Source organism: Pongo abelii, chromosome X, assembly GCF_028885655.2.
Source record: "Pongo abelii isolate AG06213 chromosome X, NHGRI_mPonAbe1-v2.0_pri, whole genome shotgun sequence".
Taxonomy (NCBI): Eukaryota; Metazoa; Chordata; class Mammalia; order Primates; family Hominidae; genus Pongo; species Pongo abelii.
Genome location: NC_072008.2, coordinates 139,674,123 through 139,695,056, shown reverse-complemented (window position 1 = coordinate 139,695,056; position 20,934 = coordinate 139,674,123). Strand labels below are relative to the sequence as shown.

The following is a 20,934-nucleotide window of genomic DNA, read 5'->3' as shown; positions in this document are numbered from 1 at the left end:
TATTAAATATATGTTTCAGAAACATAAAAACATCACAGTTTCAAATAACTTTTTTTTGGATTCAGGGAGTACATGTGCAGGTTTGTCATATGGGTATATTGTGTGATGCTGAGGTTTGGGGTATGGATGGTCCCATTACCCAGGTAGTGAGCATAGTACCCAACAGATAGTTTTTAAGCCCATGCCCCTTTTCCTCCTTCTCCCTTCTTGTAGTTCCCAGTGTCTGTGATTCCCATCTTTATGTTCATGTGTATTCAACATTTAGCTCCCACTAATAAGTGAGAACATGCGGTATTTGATTTTCTGTGCCGGCATTACTTTGCTTAGGAAAATAGCCTCCAGCTGCATCCATGTTGCTGCAAGGGGCAATATTTCATGCTTGTTTATGGCTGAGTAGTATTCCATGGTGTATATGTACAACATTTTCTTTATCCAGTCTACTGTTGATGAGCACCTGGGTTGATTGCATGTCTTTGCTATTGTGTATAGTGCTGTGATGAACATATGGGTGCAGGTGTCTTTTTGGTAGAATGATTTGTTTTCATTTAGCTATATACCCAGTAATGGTATTGTTGAATCAAATGGTAGTTCACCTCTTAGTTCTTTGAGGAATCTCCAAACTCCCCTCCGCCGTGGCTGGACTAATTTACACTCCCACCAGCAGTGTGTAAATGTTCCCCTCTCTCTGCATCCTCACAAGCATCTGTTGTTTTTAGACTATTTAACAAATGCCATTCTAAATTCTGTGAGATGATATCTCATTGTGATTTTGATTTGCATTTCTCTGATGATTAGTGATGATAAGCATTTTTTCATATCTTTATTGGCCACTTGTATGTCTTCTTTTAAGAAGTGTCTGTTCATGTCCTTTGCCCACTTTTTAATGGGGCTATTTGTTTTTTGCTTGTTGATTTATTTAAATTCCTTATAGATTCTGGATATTAGGCTTTTGTCAGATGCATAGTTTGCAAATATTGTCTCCCATTCTGTAGGTTGTCTGTTTACTCCCTTAATAGTTTCTCTTGCTGTGCAGAAGCTCTTTAGTTTAATTATGTTCCACTTGTCAATTTTTGTTTTTGTTGCAATTGCTTTTGAGGATTTAGCCATAAATGATTTGCCAAGGATGATATCAAGAAGTGTATTTCCTTGGTTTTCTTCTAGGATTTTTATAGTTCGAAGTCTAATATTTAAGTCTCTAATCTATCCATCTTGAGTTAATTTTTGTATATGGTAAAAGATAGGGGTCCAGTTTCAATCTTTCGCATATGGCTAGCCATTTATCCTAGCACCATTTGTTGAATAGGGAGTCAACTTTGTCAAAGATCAGATGGTTAGACATCAGAATTTTTTTAAATGTAGGAATTACTGAAGATTTTGTAGCCATCCCAATAATCTGAATTCTGGAGCCAGGGTCAAGAGACATCCTGCAGGCAGCAAGTGGCAAGCTAGACCTACTTGGGAGCCTCCTCTTCCATAGAATTTGACATGCAGTGCTTTCATATGGTTACTAATTCACTCTTACTTGGCAGACCAAAGAATTTAAATCATCCCACTATTGGCTTACTGCCACTTGAAATACTACCTGAAACTTAGGTTAAAATTGAATGTCAGTTTTCTGTTGAACAACTTTAGCCATTTCTTGGAATATGTTTAGAGAATTTTTCATCATTATTACTGTCCTCCAATTATAGGTAAGGTGTCCACATAACCACAGACCTGGGCCACACCCAATACTGGGAAGCCCCAGAGCCTATGCCTGTGACAGAAATCCATGACACGGGAAAATCGAAAACAAAAACATGGGTCTTAGAATCAGACAGACCAACTTTCAAGTCCCAGCTCTACCATTTACTAACATTGTGACCTTGCTTTTAAGTTCCCCAACTTTTGTGAGCTTCAGTTTCCTTGTATCTAAAAATGGGTCTAATAATACCCATTCTGTGTAATCCCAGTACTTTGGGAGACCAAGGTGGGCAGATCACTTGAGTCCAGGAGTTCAAGACCAGTCTGGGCAACATGGTGAGATCCCGTGTTTAGCTACATTAGCTAGGTGTGGTGTTGTGTGCCTGTAGTCCCAGCTACTCAGGAGGCTTAAGTGGGAGGATTACCTAAGCCTGGGGAGATCAAGGCTGCATTGAGCCGTGACCACACCATGGCACTCCAGCCTGGGCAAGAGAGCAAGACCCTGTCTCAAAAATTAAATAAATAAATAAGTAATACCTGCTCTGTACACCTCAGAGGGTTGTTGGTAGGACTGAGTGAAGAGAATGGAGAATGGATGTAGAAGTTATCTGTGAAGCACTAGGTTGGAATAGGGTATTGTGTAAGAAACGTGAAGTGTTGGTATTGTTGAGAAGCTTTCGATATAGGCTCTCTTTCTCCGTTCTGGAGTGAAAGATCAAATCTGAATTTTTTTGTCACTTGAGAGTTCCCAGAACCAACAGTGAATAAGGGCCTGAGAATGACAGTTAGATTTTAACCAATAGAGTAGCTGCATTTCTTGACATGTTCATTATAGAGTATAGGAGTGAATTGTATCAGATCAAATTTTTGCATGATTTCAGAATCTTTGGTAATAATGGGATTCAGGACACACCACCCCAAAATATGGCACCTTTGCATTTAAGAAAACCACAAAAACAAGAAAGTCACTCTCACCTTCCCCTCACTCCTTCTCCCATGAAGCAGGTCATAAAACGTAACTGACCCTCTTCTGAAGTATGTCGTAAGACCGTCATGTGGAGGTGCCCACCCTATACCCAGAAGAAAGAAACATCTTTACCTCCAAAGTTACAGGGACACAGAGAAAAATCTGAAGAAACTGCCCTGGCTAAGTTTCCCCCAGTTTATTTCCATTCAGTTATAACCTCTTTGTCCAATCACACTTCACCACTCTCCATTTCCTTAACAAACTTAGCATAAAAATCCACAGCTTTCTCCATTTATTTGGGTCTTCCTTTCTAAAGATCTTGTGTGACGTAAAACTTATATTAAACATATTTGTATGGATTTCTCTTTTTAATCTGTCTTTTATTACAGGTGCCTCAGGCATAGGTCAAGAAAATAAAATTTTCCCTGCCCTACAATAACATAACTCCATTCAGAAAGTAATTTTCACCTTTTTTTTTTTCAAGGAAACTGAGAAGGAAATATGGCACTTCAAATATCCTATCTTTTTCCTGTGTATAGGGCTAGACTTACAGGTAGAGTGAAGCTATGGGACCAGGTCACAGTGAAGTCCTGCTGTGGGTGAGAGGTGGAAGTGGGGTGGTAGGCCAGGTTTCCTGATGCCCAGCCTACTGGACTCTGCATGATCTAGACCAAGCTTGTCCAACCTGCAGCTTGCAGGCTGCATGCAGCCCAAGATGGCTTTGAATGTGGCCCAACATAAATTCATAAACTTTCTTAAAACATTATGAAATTTTTGGTGATTTTTCTTCTGTCTCATCAGCTATCGTTAGTATTTTATGTGTGGCCCAAGACAATTCTTCTTCTTCCAATGTGGCCCAGGGAAGCCAAAAGATTGGACACTCCTGATCTATACCTTGCTGGGTCCCAGCAGTGTATTTCCTTATGTAGGTACAAGGACGGTGCTTCTGGATCCTGGCAGAAAAGAATGATGCTAAGTTTACTAAAATGTCTTCCTGGCTGGGCGCAGTGGCTCACGCCTGTAATCCCAGCACTTTGGGAGGCCAACGTGGGTGGATCATGAGGTCAGGAGATCCAGACCATCCTGGCTAACATGGTGAAACCCCATCTCTACTAAAAATACAAAAAATTAGCCGGGCGTGGTGGTGGGCACCTGTAGTCCCAGCTACTCGGGAGGCTGAAGCAGGAGAATGGCGTGAACCCAGGAGGTGGAGCTTGCAGTGAGCCGAGATCGCACCACTGCAGTCCAGCCTGGGCGACTGAGTGAGACTCTGTCTCAAAAAAAAAAAAAAAAATCTTCCTGGCCTGGATATGGTCAGAGGCCCTGCCTTCTTCTTATGTTTCAGGACTTGTAACCCTGCAGAGCACTATTGCTTTCCTTGTCAGAAGTCTAGCACATAAATAAAAACACCTTTAGGAATCGTGGTCTATGGAAAACAAAAAGGTTTTATATTCCAGTCTTTTGATAGAGACACTCACCTATCCAATAAATTCCCTCCAACTAACCAAATTTAAAGGTAGCAGCATCCTTGACTAGATACATTAGTCAGCGAAAGGAAATTGGATTGCACTTCTTATTTAAGAGCCTAGAACTCCTGGGCAGGATACTGATTTCTAAAATGCCACTTGGGAGGCTGGCTTCTTCAGTAAGGGCTGCTGAAGAATAAGACTTAAGTCTCCCAGCATAGCCTGACGTTTCCCAAGTGTGAAGCTGAAAGGACTTCTTTAATGTGAATGCTGCATCTCTTTGTAAGTCATGTTTTCTTTTAGTGTCCACTTCTCAAAATAAGCTCATAATATTCACCTATAGCTCACCTAGTGTGGAGGTGAAAGATGTAAGGAGAAGGGCCCAAAGGAGGGAATATATTTGACAAATGCTTTGTATATGAGAAGAATTTGCTTCATGGTAGATTTGTGGAAGAAAATGCAGCCTGTCTGATAAGATGTGGCACATTTCAGATGGAGGAGTAGGGTTATTGGCAGGACACCATTGTTTGCCCCTTACCCCACACAGAGCCTTGGAAAGTTGGCTTGATAATACTACATTGGGTGGCTTGGGAAGAAAGGTCAGACTGCAGAGTGGCGACATTATCATTTGTTTTTAACCTTCCTACTTTTGCCTCAGCTGCACCCCTTTCCAGTAGGTTGGGGTTGGTGAGGGGTGAGGGGGTTAAAAACTTTGAAGTCTTGCTGTGGACCAATTAGTATTCACTGATACAAAGGGCTGACTTTCAGTGGCGAGGGAGATTTCACAGCTGTGGGTTGCAAGTAGACAAGTTACTGTGAAAGATGTGTGAAAGATTTGATTTTGGTGCTGGACTGGGAACAGGTGTAGGTCAAGAGAATGTGTACTGTGCTCCTGAATGTGCTAAGAATACTTTGATCCTACTGAAATAAGTTCTCACATGAATGTTTATTCACAGAATAATAGATATTTATGGAACAAACATCAAGGTTTTGTTCCATGAAATTTCACCTGCATTTTCACAAAGTAAACATGTATATGTCTTCAGACAGAAAGTGGTAATACATAGTCTGCCCACATTTATTTGGCATCTGTGTTATATGCTTTGAAAATGATTGGAACTTAACTCCCCGGTCCAGCTAGGCAGCCCCTGACCTAAAGCACCCTACCAGACTGCTACTAGTTAAGGCATATTCATGGAATGCACACGCTTTGTTTGAAGTTAATATTAGCCCAAGTCACATAGCATTATTACATAAGCACGTCTGAAAAATTCAGTATCATGCATTCCAAAGCCAAATGGAATGTCTTTAAGTGTCTTCGGCTTTTGTTTTATTCCCTTTAAGATAAACTATTGAGTATAGCTCATCTGAATATCAAACTATAGATGCTATCTTTTATAAATGAAGGTGATGCTACTCTGATTCTAGATTTTTTTTTTCTAATTCGAGAATTTATTTATATGAAAAGCCTTCCAAAGCTGTATAAATAGATAACTTAGTAAATGCTGTCAGGGCCATCTTGAGAAATCCAGAAGCTGGGATTACCACACAGAGCCCATGGCTTATAAATAGAGTGCTGAGCTGAGGCTGATAATAGAAGATTCTTTCAATTCACTTCAATTAATTCACCTAACTTAGGCGCACAAAATCCAGTCTGAATAGCGTGGAAATACAAAAGTGACAAACATACAACCCTTCTCCTTGCCAGATATTTCTAATATTTTTCCTGAAGTTTACAGTCCATATATTCACCTTGGCTACGTTGGATGGCTATGTTTTTGAGGACTGGTAGTTCTTTATATTTGTCTACAATGTAGAATGTAAGCCACTGGAAGGTCAAGCATTATCTGCTAGGGAGGCAATGTTGCATAATCTTTGAAGTCAGACAAATGGGTTCTAAGTCAGACAAGTGAGTCCACTGTTTTTCTGCCTCATGCAAGTCACTTAACTCCCTAAGCCTCAATTTCCTCATCTCTAAAATGGGGATGATAATAGTTGGCATAGTGTCTGGTACAAGGGAGATATATAAGAATGTTAATATTCATATTTCTTTATATGGAAGTTCATTTAGGCTTTTGCTTGAAAGTGAAAAAGTAGCAAATCTACTAATAATTAAACCAAAAAAATCAAGTAGAATGGAGCTAAGTAAGAAAGATTATGCCATTTTTAAAAAAGTATTGCTATATGAGTGTAAAAGAGGTCAGCTTTAGAGAGAGATATCCAATAAATATTTTTGAATGAATGAATGAGAAAAGATGGAAGGAAGAAAGGGAGGAAAGAAGGAGACAGGGAGGAAGGAAGAAAGGGAGACTCTTGAGCACCTATGTTTTTAAAATACTTTTAATCCTGGGCTTATTTAATGATATATGATTCATAGGTGATGACACTGGCTTGCTTATTTATTTATTTATTTATTAGAAACAGGATCTGCCTCTATCACTCAGGCTGGAGTGCAGTGGCACAATCATGGCTCACTGCAGCCTTGACCTCCCAGGCTCAAACGATCCTCCCACCTCAGCCTCCTGAGTAGCTAGGACTACAGGTGTACGCCACCATGCCTGGCTAATTTTTTATTTTTTGCAGAGTCTGGGTCTTGCTGTGTTGCCCAGGCTGGCTTTGAACTCCTGGCCACAAGTGATCCTCTTGCCTCAGCCTCCCAAAGTGCTGGAATTACAGGTGTGAGCTGCCTGTCACTGGCTACTGATTGGTTGACTTGCCTTCTTCCCTTGGGTATTTTTAGGAAATCCAGATGAGCAACCACACTTTTTATCAGAGTACCTTAGCTTGGGTCTTATAACAAAATACTCATAGAAATTGGGAGCACTCTGTGCTTGGGAGGCTGCTCTTCTATTAACTGGCTACACAACCCCCATCTTCTGCACCAGTTCTTCCTAAATTTTGCAATTCCCTTTTGTGAACTTCTTCATACGTATTAATACTTAGTGCCATTGAAAGGTATCAATAGCGTGAGGCCTGCGTTGACGGTCCTCTCAAATGTATACTTCACTATAGAAAAAAAGATGTTTTTTATCTTAGAAAATTTCTGAATAGGCTGTACTTAGAATGGGGCCCCCACTCCCCGTCTCCAGCCTTCTTTCCACCAATGGTTCTTTGTCTTACAAGCTTATCACCTTTTTTGACTCTAGTCATAGCTTTGTTCTGCTGTTTAAAATTGGGGGAAGAAATTGAAGTGCCTTTCAGAATTTGTTTCTACTATCATATCTGCACAAGTATCATAATTATATTGCATTTCTTTTTTCAGATTGGCAAGTTATGTGCCCATTCTCAACAACGCCAATATAGATCTGCTTATTATCCTGAAGATCTGTTTATTGACAAGAAAGTATTAAAAGTTGCTCATGTAGAACATGAAGAAACCTTATCCAGCCGAAGAAGGTGAGAGGTTTCTTTTTTCTTTATTCCAGCATACAATTAGCAATTGTAGTTTAAGGTCAAAAACCACTAGAGTGAAACTTCTTAAATACATGTTATTTAGTTCTTCTGAGTAGAGTGCTTGATTAATTAAATTTTATCATCTGTCAATGTTTAAAAAAAGATGGTATTATATCCAAGCCATATTTAAATGTAAATTTACTGTTCATAAATATCTAGTACAGCAACATGTGTGGAAAGGACTTCCCTATTCAAGATCTTTTATTGATTAAGCAAAATAGTTTCTGCTTACAATCTGGTCTCACAATTCCTTGGCTTGCTTTGTAGCTTTTCCCATTATTAACAGTGAGTCAGAGTTAAATTCACCAGAGAGAAGCTGGTGAGACACATTCATGTGTATACACAGACACTGCACACTTTACACCCTCTTTTAAAAATGATAAAATGAAGGATCTGGTTCCTGGTTCTTAAAATAACAGTCAAGGGACAAAATCCAGGTTTGTTTCTTATTCTCTTCATCCATTCTCCTCTGATCCAGGTTCCCTCTATCCCCATTCTATTTTTTTGATTACAATAAAGGGGTAGAAATTGGATCAAAAGCCCAATACAATTCTAGAAGAACTGCACTACCTGAAAAGACTGCACATGTAGCCAGCCCTGCCACTGGCTCAAGAATAGCTAGACATGAGTTGTTCCTATTGACCTCGAGGAGGTTAGGTGAGATTGGCCTATAGATAGAAAATGAAGAAAGGAATTAAGTAACATCCCAGATTTGGGCTAAACTATTTCATTCCTCTCATTTTCCTATAGGGGTTTCTGAGATGGTAATTCTTAGCATGATCTGATACAATTTAGGATGAAAGAAGGCAGTAATGCAGCTTGACAGAGTTCCCCCACTGAAGCATTTCAGAAAGTCCTCATTTCTTCTCTTTTGTTGACTTCCAATCTAATGGATTCCTAGTTTCCCTGTAGCAGCTATTTTAAAATGTAATTCCAGGACTGCTGGGAGTCCCAGTGACGCTTTCAGGGCACCTATGAGATGTTCCTTTTGCTAATTACATATTTGTGTGAAGCTGGATATTGTTCATATACTTCAACCAAAACAATTTATTGCAACATATTAAATGCAGAAGTCAATAGGAGAATCTACCTACCCCCCATCAAGCCAGACAGTAGAGACAGCTTGCAAAAATGAAAAATGATACCATTTTTCTCACTGTTGTCATAAAATGTTATTAATATTTATATTAACATGTAGTGGGTCCACAATTGCTAGTTTCAAATTAATAATAAATTTAAAATTTTTAAAAATTTCTAAAACAGTAAATATCGATAAATATATATCATATAAACAAAAGCTCTTTGGGATCCTGAGGCTGCAGTCGTTCAAAATGTTGATGGAGTCTGGAGGACCAACTTCCAAAGTGGCTCACTTACAAGTGTTAACAAGTTAGTGCTGGTTGTTGGAAGGAGGTCTCAGTTCCTCACCGTATGGACCACATGAATGGCCTCAGGACATGGCAGCTGGCTACCCCACAATAAGTGATCCATAGAAGAGAGCAAGGAGAAAGATATAGTGTCTTTTATGGCCTAGTCTTTGAAGTGACACACCATCAGTTTTGGCATATTTGATTTGTTAGAAGTGAGCCACTAATTCTTTGTGGTTTTTTGTTTTGTTTTGTTTTCTGAGACACAGTCTTGCTCTGTCACCCAGGCTGGAGTGCAATGGCGCCATCTCAGCTCACTGCAGCCTCCGCCTCCTGGGTTCAAGCAATTCTCCTGCCTCAGCCTCCTGAGTTGCTGGGATTACAGGTGCCCACCACCATGCCTGGCTAATTTTTGTATTTTTGGTAGAGACAGTGTTTCACCATGCTGGCCAGGCTGGTCTCAAACTCTTGACCTCAGGTGATCCACCTGCCTCAGCCTCCCAAAGTGCTGGGATTACAGGCGTGAGCCACTGCGCCCAGCCAGTGAGCCACTAATTCTAATCCACACTCAAGGAGAGGGAGGAAATTAAGCTCCACCTCTTGAAGAGAGGAGAATCAAGGAGTTTGTGGATGTATTTCAAAACTACTTCAGGGCTCCCAACATCAAAATGTTTGAGAGCCATTTTCCTATAGCATAGGGGTTCTTTGGAAATTTTTTGTCTTTTAGGCCATTTATTAAGGCTCTCTTTTGCACCTGCCTGTCCTTTGTCCATTTTTCTCCATTGCATTTACTGTTGGACTGAACCACCTTAGGAATAAACTTCAGTTCATCTAAGGCATTGACCTTTAACTAGTGGCAACCCCTTCCATATTTGACTGAAGTGAAGATGGTGGATAGATAGATAGATGGATAGATAGATAGATAGATAGATAGATAGATAGATAGATAGATAGATAGAAAATCCTCACTTAACTATGTCTGTAAGTTCTTGGAAACTGCAATTTTAAGCAAAACGACATATAACAAAACCAATTTTTTCCTCATCACCATTATAACAAAACGATCTTGAATGAAACTACGTTATTTGAGGACCTGCTGTACATTGTTTCACTTTAAGTTTCAGTTTCCAAGAACCTATAAATGACATTAAGTGAGGACTTACTCTATATGTGTGTGTGGGTGGGGTGTATCTTTATTCAATTCAGCCAAAATTTAGTAAACACTTGTTAAGTACCAAAATATATACTAGGCACTGAAAATACAAAGACACAATCTCTGCTCTCCAACTCAGTTTAATGGGGAAATAGACTTAAGTACAAATAATTCCAAAACAGCTTTGTAAGTGCTAAAGCAAAAGAATGTCCAGAGTACAGAGGCAGCCTACAGGGAAAGACAGAACCTTGAGGCTTCATGGAGGAAGTGGTATATGAATTTGTAGCCGAATCACATGCAGAGCTTTTTCAAAATTAACACACCCACTCAGTCCCATTTTGAGATTACTCTGCCAACCTAGACACATTTATAAGTAGGAGGTTTACCCAAGCCTGTTGCTATGACTTCTATCTTGGGCTCCGGGGAACTCATTCCCTTTTGCCTTAGTGGGGACAGCTGTATGTGTGTTGATTCCTCCAGGGAAAGAAGAAACTGATAAATGAGGTTTTGGCTGGGCACTGGATTTGGTACTTTGTTTAGATTCATATACATATATTTCTGAGACTGAGTCTCGCTCTGTCACCCAGGCTGGAGTGCAGTGGCGCGATCTCAGCTCACTGTGACCTATGCCTCCCAGGTTAAAGTCATTCTCATGAGCCACCACACGTGGCCTAGATTCATCCTCCAAGGAAAAGAAAGGATAGTAAGAAAAACTGACAAAGCCTGTGGAGTTGAGTAAATGATGGTCAGGCAGAGCTTCTTTGGTTGTTAGGATATTGAGCCTGTCCAATGATGTTACTCACTTTTATTGAAACTGAAGCATTAGAATCTGAGACGGAACCTTTCTTTGTGAATTCTCTGGCAGAAGAAGAAAATGAAACAACAGGAGAGTGTCTGATTTTATTTAACTCCCTCAAATAGGCATTGTAACCCCTTTTAGGGAGAGAGGAGAAGTGGGAATTAAGATGATCTCTTGCTAAATCCACTGCCCCCTGCAATCTGATGTTATTAAGACGGTTTGTTTTTGCAGTGTTAGTACCTCTATAAATCTCTCAGTATGTTCTGCACAGTATTTCACACTGTCCAGAAAAACATATGTGCCTCTAGCACTCCTCATGCCCATGCCCAAGCTCCGTCCTCTGTGGTTAAAAATATGATAATTGCAAAGGAACCCTATTGTAGTATTCAGTCTGTGGAGGTTGTGAGCAAGCTGTCTGAATCTGATTATGAGTTGAAAAGCCCTTTGCCTTATTAAAATAACAACACACAATGAATTCCTTTGGTAGTATTCAGAAGTCATCTGTTTGTTTTGTCTGCCCCCAACTGGGTAGTTTGCAACACACAGCTAATCTTAGAAATAGCTTAGTTCAATTTCAAGGCGATTTGATACTCAACTGGTGGTCTATGTGTGGGACTCAGTGTTCCTTTAAGGGATAAGCATTGAAAATATCTGTCATAGATTTAAAACTGTGAGTGGAGAACAAGATGCACAACTAGTACAATCACAATAGAAGAAATCAGATCTTCACAGCCCCTTCTAGCTTTCATATTTTTGGCACATCTAAGTTGTCAGCTTCTCCCTTCTTTGCCCTTCCGAATGTCTACTTCACTGCTTCTCTTATGATAATGTTTACCTTGCCATGTTTATACAATATACTGTTTGGTTGAGTACATAAACAATATTTTTCCATTGTTCAAATGCCGAATCTATGGTTGAATAGTCCATCTTGCATCTACAGATACCAAGCTTCTGGCCCAACTGCTAACCTGTGAGAAAGTCACACAGTCCCTCCACCCTTGTGAAATTATATCTACATATTCCAGCCTTCTCCTTCCTGTGCTCCCCCTCCTCTCCTTCCCCTCTGACTTGGTCTAAAGGGGCAACGGATCAGGTGACACTAGTAAATGACCTAGAAAGAAAAGAACAAAAGCTGACCTCAGCTCCCCTAGTCCAAAATCAATGCCTACTCCCACCCACTCTGAACAAAACAACAAAGTATGTCCTGAGTGAATCAATGAGTTCTGTATCTGGTACAAGTCGTTCTGCCCTAAATAGGCCTCTACTTCTTTCAACATCTGTCAACACCATCTCTATGCTTCACATTGTGTAAGGGCTAGGCTCTGAGGAATGGAAGAGCACCTAGCTTAGTTAGGGAGGGAGACATGCAAATGAATAATTTCCATACATTGGGGGGTGAGTGCCAAATCAGAGCTAGGTGCAAAAGAGTGGCAGTGTCACAGATGGGGAAGATAGCCCCTCTCCTGGGAGCATTAAGAAAGACTTCTTGGAAAAGGTAACTTTTGAGCTCAGCCTGAAGGATAAGTTCAAACAAGTTCAGCAGATTGAGGAAGGAAAGGAGGGCATTCTGGGCAAGGGGAACACTATGAGAAAAAGTACGGGCAAGTCTTTAGAATGGTAGAAAGCTCTAGTTTGGGATTAAACTGTGAAAGGCTCTCTCCAGCAGAATTAGGCATGATCTTACATCATTCCAATTTTCGTTATTTTAGTTTAGGTACTTTTTTGCATTGTCAACTTTTAAAAATAATAAGCTCATATTACTTTACATGAAGAGAAAAAAACGAACCTTAATAATAAAGGAAAAAAGTTCCAGGTCTGCAGTCAGGGATGAAAGGCTGTTTTTACTTGCAGTGATTTCCAATTAGTGCTGCTTTGATGCCTGCCCAAGCAAATCATTGCAAGAAAGCAAAGGCAATCCCCTCCCCTGCAGCCAAAGAAGGGAAGGGATGATCCTCTTCAGGATGATGGAAGCCCTCCAGGGAAGATCAGGTGCACCCAGCTGCCATATTTGAAAATGGCTCGTGCCTACAGAGGGGCCCTATCCTTTAGTTCCACATTTAACACAATGAATGGAAACCTCTATGAAGAGACTTTTTCCTGAGCAGGCTGCCGTAAGCAAATGTTGGATTTGTCTAACTGAGAGCCGTAGGCATCAGAATTTTTGTGTGTCAATGCTATGTTTGACATGTATGTATTAGAATAAAGTGGAATTACAATCAAAGAACATTCCCTTCAATCAAATTGTTTTTCCCATCCCGGGCAACGAATTGTCCAAACTTTCTATCCTCTTTCTTTTCCCCCTAGGAACAATTCAGTTGAGCAGACTGTCTTAGTTCACAGGTGGAGATTCTTTTGTTGTCTGTCATGCGCCACTAGCACAAAGGAAAAAAATCTGGACTGTGTCATACATGGGTAATTAACATGTCACTTAGTTTAGTTTCATGTGTCTTTCTTTAAAGAGAAAAATAGAAATATTCAACTCCTCTTTCACAACTATAAGCAGAGGAATATAAACCTTTATTTAAGAAAATATTAAAATACACTTAATTCCTATGCTGGAACAAGTTTAGAAAGGAATGACAGGAAGAGATAAAGAAGAGGAGAGATGAGAGAGGCCCAGTGAACTTGGTAGGAGGTAAACTACTCTTGTAACTCTGCTGCTGTAGTGTCAGAGGACATTATCACCTGTTGTTGCTGTCATTTGAAAAGCTCATTAACTCTCCAACAGTTTCTGAAGTCTTCTTCCCTACCCTCCAAAACAGTATGTCTGCACTTATTTTCAATAATCAGTTTCTTTTAGAGACCAAGATGTATTTCCTCACAGTAATTCAGAAGGTTTTCCATAAAGGAATGGCCTTTACCGTAACACTGTCCTTTGGGACTCTAAGATATTGACCAGTTTGCAAACTGTGCTGGAGACCTACTCTTTGTTCTCCAAAAGGCAGGTACTGTCTCATCCCACAGGGCCTAGGAATTAGTTGAGAACCAGGATTTATTTAATTCTGAGGTTCTTGTAGTCAAATCTACCTTGGATTCTAAGTGGATTCTAATGGAGATAATACACACTAAGAACAAAAAGGAACTCAGAGAACAAGCCTGTCAAGAAGAATAGGTTTTAAAGAAATAAATGTAAAACTTTACTCAAGAGAAAAATCTAGAACAAAATACATTGAAATATTAACAGTGATTATCTGTGTCTGGTGGGACAATGAATTTTTTCCCTTTCTATCTTTCTTTATTTTCTAAATTCTCCATAGTGAACATATATTTCTTTTACAATGAGAAAGAAAACAAAATACTTTATTTTAGAAGATAGAGGAAGAAATATATTTGAACTGTTTACAGCTGTTGCGGCACTGAAGCTGCAGCTTTTACAAATTTCTCTTTTCTTCCCTCACCACCTATGTGTTTATTTTATTTGCATCCAGCCTGGCTTTTCCCAACTCTCCTCCCTGTCTCTTTTCATTCTTCCAAGGGGCATCCCTCCCCATAGTAGAGAACCCTCTCTTTCTCTAAGACGTATTTCTCACATCTTCTCTACCCTTTCTTTTGAGGGGCAAGGGTAACAGCTTTATTGAGATTTAATCCACATACCATACAATCTATCCATTTAAAGTGTATAATTCAATTGTTCTTAGTATATCCACAGAGTTATGCAACCATCATCACAATAGATTTTGGAACATTTTCATCACTTCAGGAAGAAACTCTGTACCCTTTAGCTATCATTCCAGGTGGAGATAATTGAATCATGGCGGTGGTTCCCCTATCCTGTTCTCATGATAGTAAGTTAGTTCTCACAAGATCTGATGGATTCATAAGGGGCTTCCCCCTTTGCTTGGAACTCATTTTTCTCCTTCCTGCCACCATGTGAAGAAGGACATGTTTGCTTCCACTTCTGCCATAATTGTGAGTTTCCTGAGGCCTCCCCAGCCATGCAGAGCTGGCTTTTCTTTATAAATTACTCAGTCTTGGGTATTTCTTCATAGCAGTGTGAGAACAGGCTAATATATTCACATTCTTTGTGGTTTTCTTAGGCTTTTATCTTGACCCTTCCAGGTAATATCTTTCTATACTAAAGTGGGAGGTCTTATGTTTATTGCAGCCCCTCATGCTCTTGACATTTAGATCGAACCTCATCTGGATCTTCTTCAAATTGTCAATAATCTTTATGATCCACCAAGAAAACTGCAAGGGTTGGGAGAACTTCAGAGTGGTTTTTTTTTTTAACTTCTGTGGAAATCAAAATGGAAGGCCTTGCATGGGTTCAATTTTTCTTGCCATGTGCTGTGTTAGTGAGAGGGGATTTGGAGGTAGGGAGAGGCCTAAGGGAAACTCTTTCCTTTAAGAGAGGGCCATTGCTTCCCGTAGACTAATGGCCATATTCTATTTCCTTATGGAGTGGGGGGAATTACTTAGACTCAGCCTTTACTCTTTCAGCTTCCACTCTTGGGAACTGTATTATTACCTTGTAAAACAGAACATCTCTCCTATTAGCTGTTAATTGAACCCATCTTTTTCCTCTATGAGAAACTATAATGTTGACTTTTATTTTCAGAGCTCTGTATTGAGCCTCTTCTTTTTGGAGATTGATGGTGCTCAGACACCAGGGGTAGGCTGTGGGGTGGGGGGTACAGGCATAACAGGAAGCAACTTGTGGGTATCAGAATTTAAATATGTCCCAACAACCTTTCTTGAGTTGTTCTGTCCATCACCTTGGCTTTGCAGTGACCCAAGCCTTTGTGAATCTATGCTGAGAGCCCTTTCTCTCCCTCCCCCACCTCTTAAATCATTAGTTGAAATGAATAGTTTTATGGTAATTGTCCTAGTTTGTTTTATGTTGCTGTAACAGAATTCCTAAGACTGGGTGATTTATCAGGAAAAGAGGTTTATTTATTAGGCTGGGAAGTTCAAGATTGGGCGGCCTCATCTTGTGAGGCCTTCTAAATGAAGGCCTCATACTGTGTGAAAACATGGTGGAGAAAAGGAAAGGGAACTGAGCACAAGTGAAAAGGACAAATATGAAAGGCAGTCTCACTTTATAACAACTGCTCTCCTGGTAACTAATCCATTCCCTGGAGAGACAACCCAGGCTTGCAAGACAGGCATAAGTCCATTTTCACCTCTAAAAGGCACCACCTCCCAACACCGCCACCTTGGGGACCACACCTCAACATGAGTTTTGGTGAGGACAAGCCATCTTAAACCATGGAGTAATAAAATGAAGAATCGGATTAAGTCCAAGAGGATATTTTCACCAGTCTTCCTCATTTGGCCAGATCTGAGAACAACTCCCAGAAGGCATTTCTGGGCTAAGGACTTCCACCAGTGTCCAAATGATATTCAGGCCTCTGGTTCCTATAGAGGCCTGTACATCAGGCCAGTCCATTCTTAGCCTGGAGACAATATTGAATAATTACTCCACTGCCAGAAAATTCCCTGAATAGAGTCTCCAAAAACTTAGTATAGACATAAGGTACATTTGGATGTGAAGGATGCTTTAATTTTCTATCAGTAACATTGCTTTAGAAAATAAAGTGTGTTTTATTTTTGTTTGTTTACCACTGTACATCTATTACATAGATATTTTAATATTTCTTTTTAAACATATCCACTTCTCTCTAGTCTAAGGCATATTACTTTGTGTATCCGTGTACATCTGAAATAACAGACCTGAAATTTTTCTGGTATAGGTGTGTGTATTTACATATAATTGCAGACATAATATATTCTCCCTCTCTGTCACTCTCTCTCTCTCTCACACACACACACACACACACGTCTTATTATATGTAGCACAAAAACAAAAGCAAATAAATAATAAAATATACTAGAATTGTTCCCCAACCTGCTCCCTCTCCCTCACAGGAGCCACAATATACAAATAACAAAGAAACCTTCCTCTTCTAGCAGATGTGAGTTGCTCTGACTGTATTGCCAGGAGAATTTCATAGAGCTTATACTGTTCTGAGCACCCTGCAATTCTGATCTGCAACCATTAGCCAGAGCCTATATGGAAACGGGCCATCTCTAGGGTAATAGCATTGTAAATTACAATCAATGCACCCAATTACACTCAGAAACCAAAAGATATGTAGTGCTCCAGTGTACCTTGTAATCAGCACCTTTGAAAATGTAGGTAACAGCATTTTGAATAAAAAAATGGAAGTGGAATGTCTTAGAAAATGAATGTTGGAATTAAATCATCCTTCTGATAGAAACAGCACCTTATATGGCAGTCAACTTTTTTTCTAATATCATTTTATTGATTTTTTTAAAAAAGCTAAACTGTGGCCTTGTAGCCAAGAATGTCTTTAAAAGTCATTTATTGCTCTAATCAGCCTGGCAGAGCCTTTCTGTCATGCTGATAAGGAAATTAAACTTTTCTCATACTGAGTTTACTTGCCTCTTATGTGCAGATGTCTTGTTTTTCTTTTAGGGAACTAATTCAGAAGTTGAAGTCTTTCATCAGCTTCTATAGTGCTTTGCCTGGCTACATCTGCAGCCATAGCCCTGTGGCGGAAAACGACACCCTTTGCTGGAATGGACAAGAACTCGTGGAGAGGTGATCTTTTTTGAAAGTTACATATAGCAATATTTGAGGAATAATTGTCATATGTTTATATAAAGGTTAATTATGTCTTCTATCTCCATTAATTTCACCAGAAAAATTCTAGAGAAATCTATGAGGCTGGGTGCGGTGGCTCATGCCTGTAATCCCAGCAGTTTGGGAGGCTGAGGCGGGCAGATCACCTGAGGTCAGGAGTTCGAGACCAGCCTGACTAACACGGTGAAACCCCAACTCTACTAAAAATACAAAAGTTAGCCAGGCATGATGGTGCAAGCCTGTAGTCCCAGCTACTGGGGAGGCTGAGGCAGAAGGATCATTTGAACCTGGGAGGTGGAGGTTGCAATGAGCTGAGATCGCATCACTGCACTCCAGCCTGGGTGACAGAGCGAGACTCTTCAAGAAAAAGAGAAAATATCTATGACATTCCAGATGATGTCTATAATTTATAGCCCTCCTAGAAGTTGCAAAGTTTGAAGCACATAGAGAACTGTGTCTGAAGGCAATTTTACAGAGTTTAAAGCATAAAACAACTTTCTTTTGTCTTCAATTCTTCCATCTCCTCATTATGTGGGTCCTTATTTATTTGATTTGAAGAAATCACATTCATCTTGATAGCTATCATTTATTGAGAGTTAATTGTATATTAAGTACCATGCTAAGTGCTTTGTATGTATTATTTATCTTTATAACAATCCTATGAAATGAATACTGTTATTTTCCTCCATTATACAGATGAAGATAGAGAAAGGAAGAAAAGGGAGGGAAAGAGGAATACCATTTCACTGAGCAATTTTACTGAAATATTTTATGGAGCATTTTTTTTTTTTGTTTTGTTTTGTTTTGAGACAGAGTCTCACTTTGTCGCCCAGGCTGGAGTACAATGGCGTGATCTTGGCTCACTGCAACCTCCGCCTCCCAGGATCAAGTGATTCTCCCACCTCAGCCTCCCGAGTAGCTGTGATTACAGGCACCTGCCATCATGCCTGGCTAACTTTTGTATTTTTAGTATAGATGGGGTTTCACCATGTTGGCCAGGCTGGTCGCGAACTCCTGACCTTGGGTGATCCACCTGCCTTGGCCTCCCGAAGTGCTGAAATTACAGGTGTGAGCCACTCCGCCCAGCCGAGTATTTGTTAATATAATCTATGCTATCATTATCTGTGAAGAATTTGCTCATCACTGAAAAGGAAATCATATATATTCATTATATTCATTTATTCAGCAAGTATTTACTGAGCACATTCTAAGTGCCAAGCCTGTTGAAATGAACAAAACAGACATAATTTCCTGTCCTCACAGAGCTTTCATTCTGGTGTGCTAGTGGTATTCCTAACCTCCATTGCTTTCCATGTGGGAGGAATAGCTTGCGATTAAAAAATTAAATCAAGAGGATAGAATGCTTAGGAAACCACAAGGAGTTGATGAAGATGCTTTAGAAAATGTTTGTACACGTAGCATGTTGTAGAGGAGAATACAGAAGAGACCCAAAATCGAGTCTGAATCTTTCACTAATTAGTTGCTTAACCAAAGGCAAGTGACTTAATCTCTCTAGGCCTTGGTTTCCCCCATCTAAAAAAGGAGGTGGTTGGATTAGAGCCCCTCCAGGTCTGACAATCTGTGTGTATTTTTTTCTTATTAATTTATTCACTCATTCATACCTTCAACATTTTTGTTTTGAGATATTATGTGTTAGGCACCAAGCTAGGTGCTAGGTAGGGATGCAAGGGCAAAAAAGGCAAGTTAGCTGCTTTGAAGAGCTTACATTCTAGTGGGACCCAATACCAGGACATGGAATGCTGAATGGAATTTATTAGCAGTATAATGGAGCGCAAAGAGGAAGGCTTTGGAGCCAGATGAATTTGGATTTGCCTCTCAGTTCTGCTGCTAACTGTGGCCTTGAGTGACTCACTTAACCTAAAAAGTCTGAAGGTCCTCCTCCTCGGTAAGGGAAGGGCATCTCACAGGATTGTTGTAACTATTAGGAGAGGTCATAAATGAAAAGGCCCTAGCAGACTGGCACATGCTGGAAGCTCAATTTATATTACTTCTCTATTTCTCCCCCTTTCCCCTTCACTCCTCCTCTTTCCAACGCAAAACAAAAGACATGTCAGAAAATAGCTTGTTCCTCATCTATGCTATTTTACTGACATGGGACAATGAGAATAAGGTTGCATGCTACCCTGAATGAGGCACTGAAATTGTATGGAGATACACTTCTCTCTGGCAAATGTAAATTAGCCTGGAAGGATTAATGGCTGCATGCACTGGAGAAATAATGTATATTTGTCATCCTAAAAGCTCATCAGGTACTAAGAAGAATCATGAACATATATATTTTTTTTATTTTCAGAAAAAAGCAGTTGGTATTTGGCTTTATAAAAAGCTGATGCTTTAAAACTGATACAAACAATAACTATTTGAAAAAGAATATATCCACAGGTCAAATGTGTGCTTCTTACATAAACTTGATGAGAAACCATTCCAGTGCCTTGTCCAGTGTTATGTTACTTTAGCGAAAAATGAACAACTCCTGAATATTTGTTTTAAGCAGCTTATCTTCTAACCGTGGTTTCTTATTAAAAAGGAAATTTTACTTTACAAATATATTTATTTACTGATGTGTTCATTCATTCACGTATTCATTCTAACAAATATTTGAGCACTTATCCAATATCAAGCACTAATATTTGTTTCTTCATTGTGATTGTTTGAAGCAAATATTATAACCCTGCTGGATTTATCTTCTATTGTTTATGGTGAAAAATCAGATTGATCCAGTTTTAGTTAATTGTAAAATAATTTATTCCCAGGCCTATGTATTTTGAATTAGTGGAATTTTTATTGAATTTTGCTCATACTGACTACTTCATGTTTGGTACACTTTGGTGAAGGATGATGCCCTAGAACCAAGAAATTTCTCTTCTATCAAATGGTGGAATCCGAAGCCTGCTAAATTTGAATGAGTCCAAAAGTTAGCCAAATGTACTTTTATATCATTAAAAGAACTATGTTCACTGAAATATTTTTGTTTCATTTGCTAGCTTTAAGCCTTAGGGTATTGAACAAAATAATAAAATAAATAGTGTAGTATGGAGAAAAGCTAATATTCCAAACTCCTATTTATATTTCTGATTTCTGAAAAATCTTTATTTTCAAAACGACTTTTATTGTTAATATATACTATCCAGGAAAGAAAGAAAGGAAAGAAGGGAGATAAGAAGGAAGGAAGGATGAAGGGAAGGAAGGGAGGAAGAAAATAAATCAAACATATTTTCAGACAGAATAAGGGTAGTGTAATCCAGGAAGTGACTCCTTCCTGGTTAGTAACCTCAGGTTATAATTAACTTGTATTACTGACCTAATGCAATGATCAAACTAGGGAATAATGTCAAACTAAATTTTTTTTTAAATTACTCAGGAATATACCTTTAATAATATGAAGTTCTTTAGCCTGAAGACATGTATGGCCTCTATT

The 20,934-nt window shown here is 39.4% G+C and overlaps 1 protein-coding gene across 1 annotated transcript in view; it reads left to right on the top strand.

Annotated features, from left to right (window-relative positions):
* GPC3 (glypican 3) overlaps positions 1-20,934 on the top strand; it is a 459,357-nt gene that overhangs the window by 286,848 nt on the left and 151,575 nt on the right. Inside the window, exons 4-5 of the mRNA XM_024240565.3 lie at positions 7,379-7,512; positions 17,328-17,453. Coding sequence (XP_024096333.2) covers positions 7,379-7,512; positions 17,328-17,453 — 260 coding nt within the window. The remainder of the gene's footprint in view (positions 1-7,378; positions 7,513-17,327; positions 17,454-20,934) is intronic.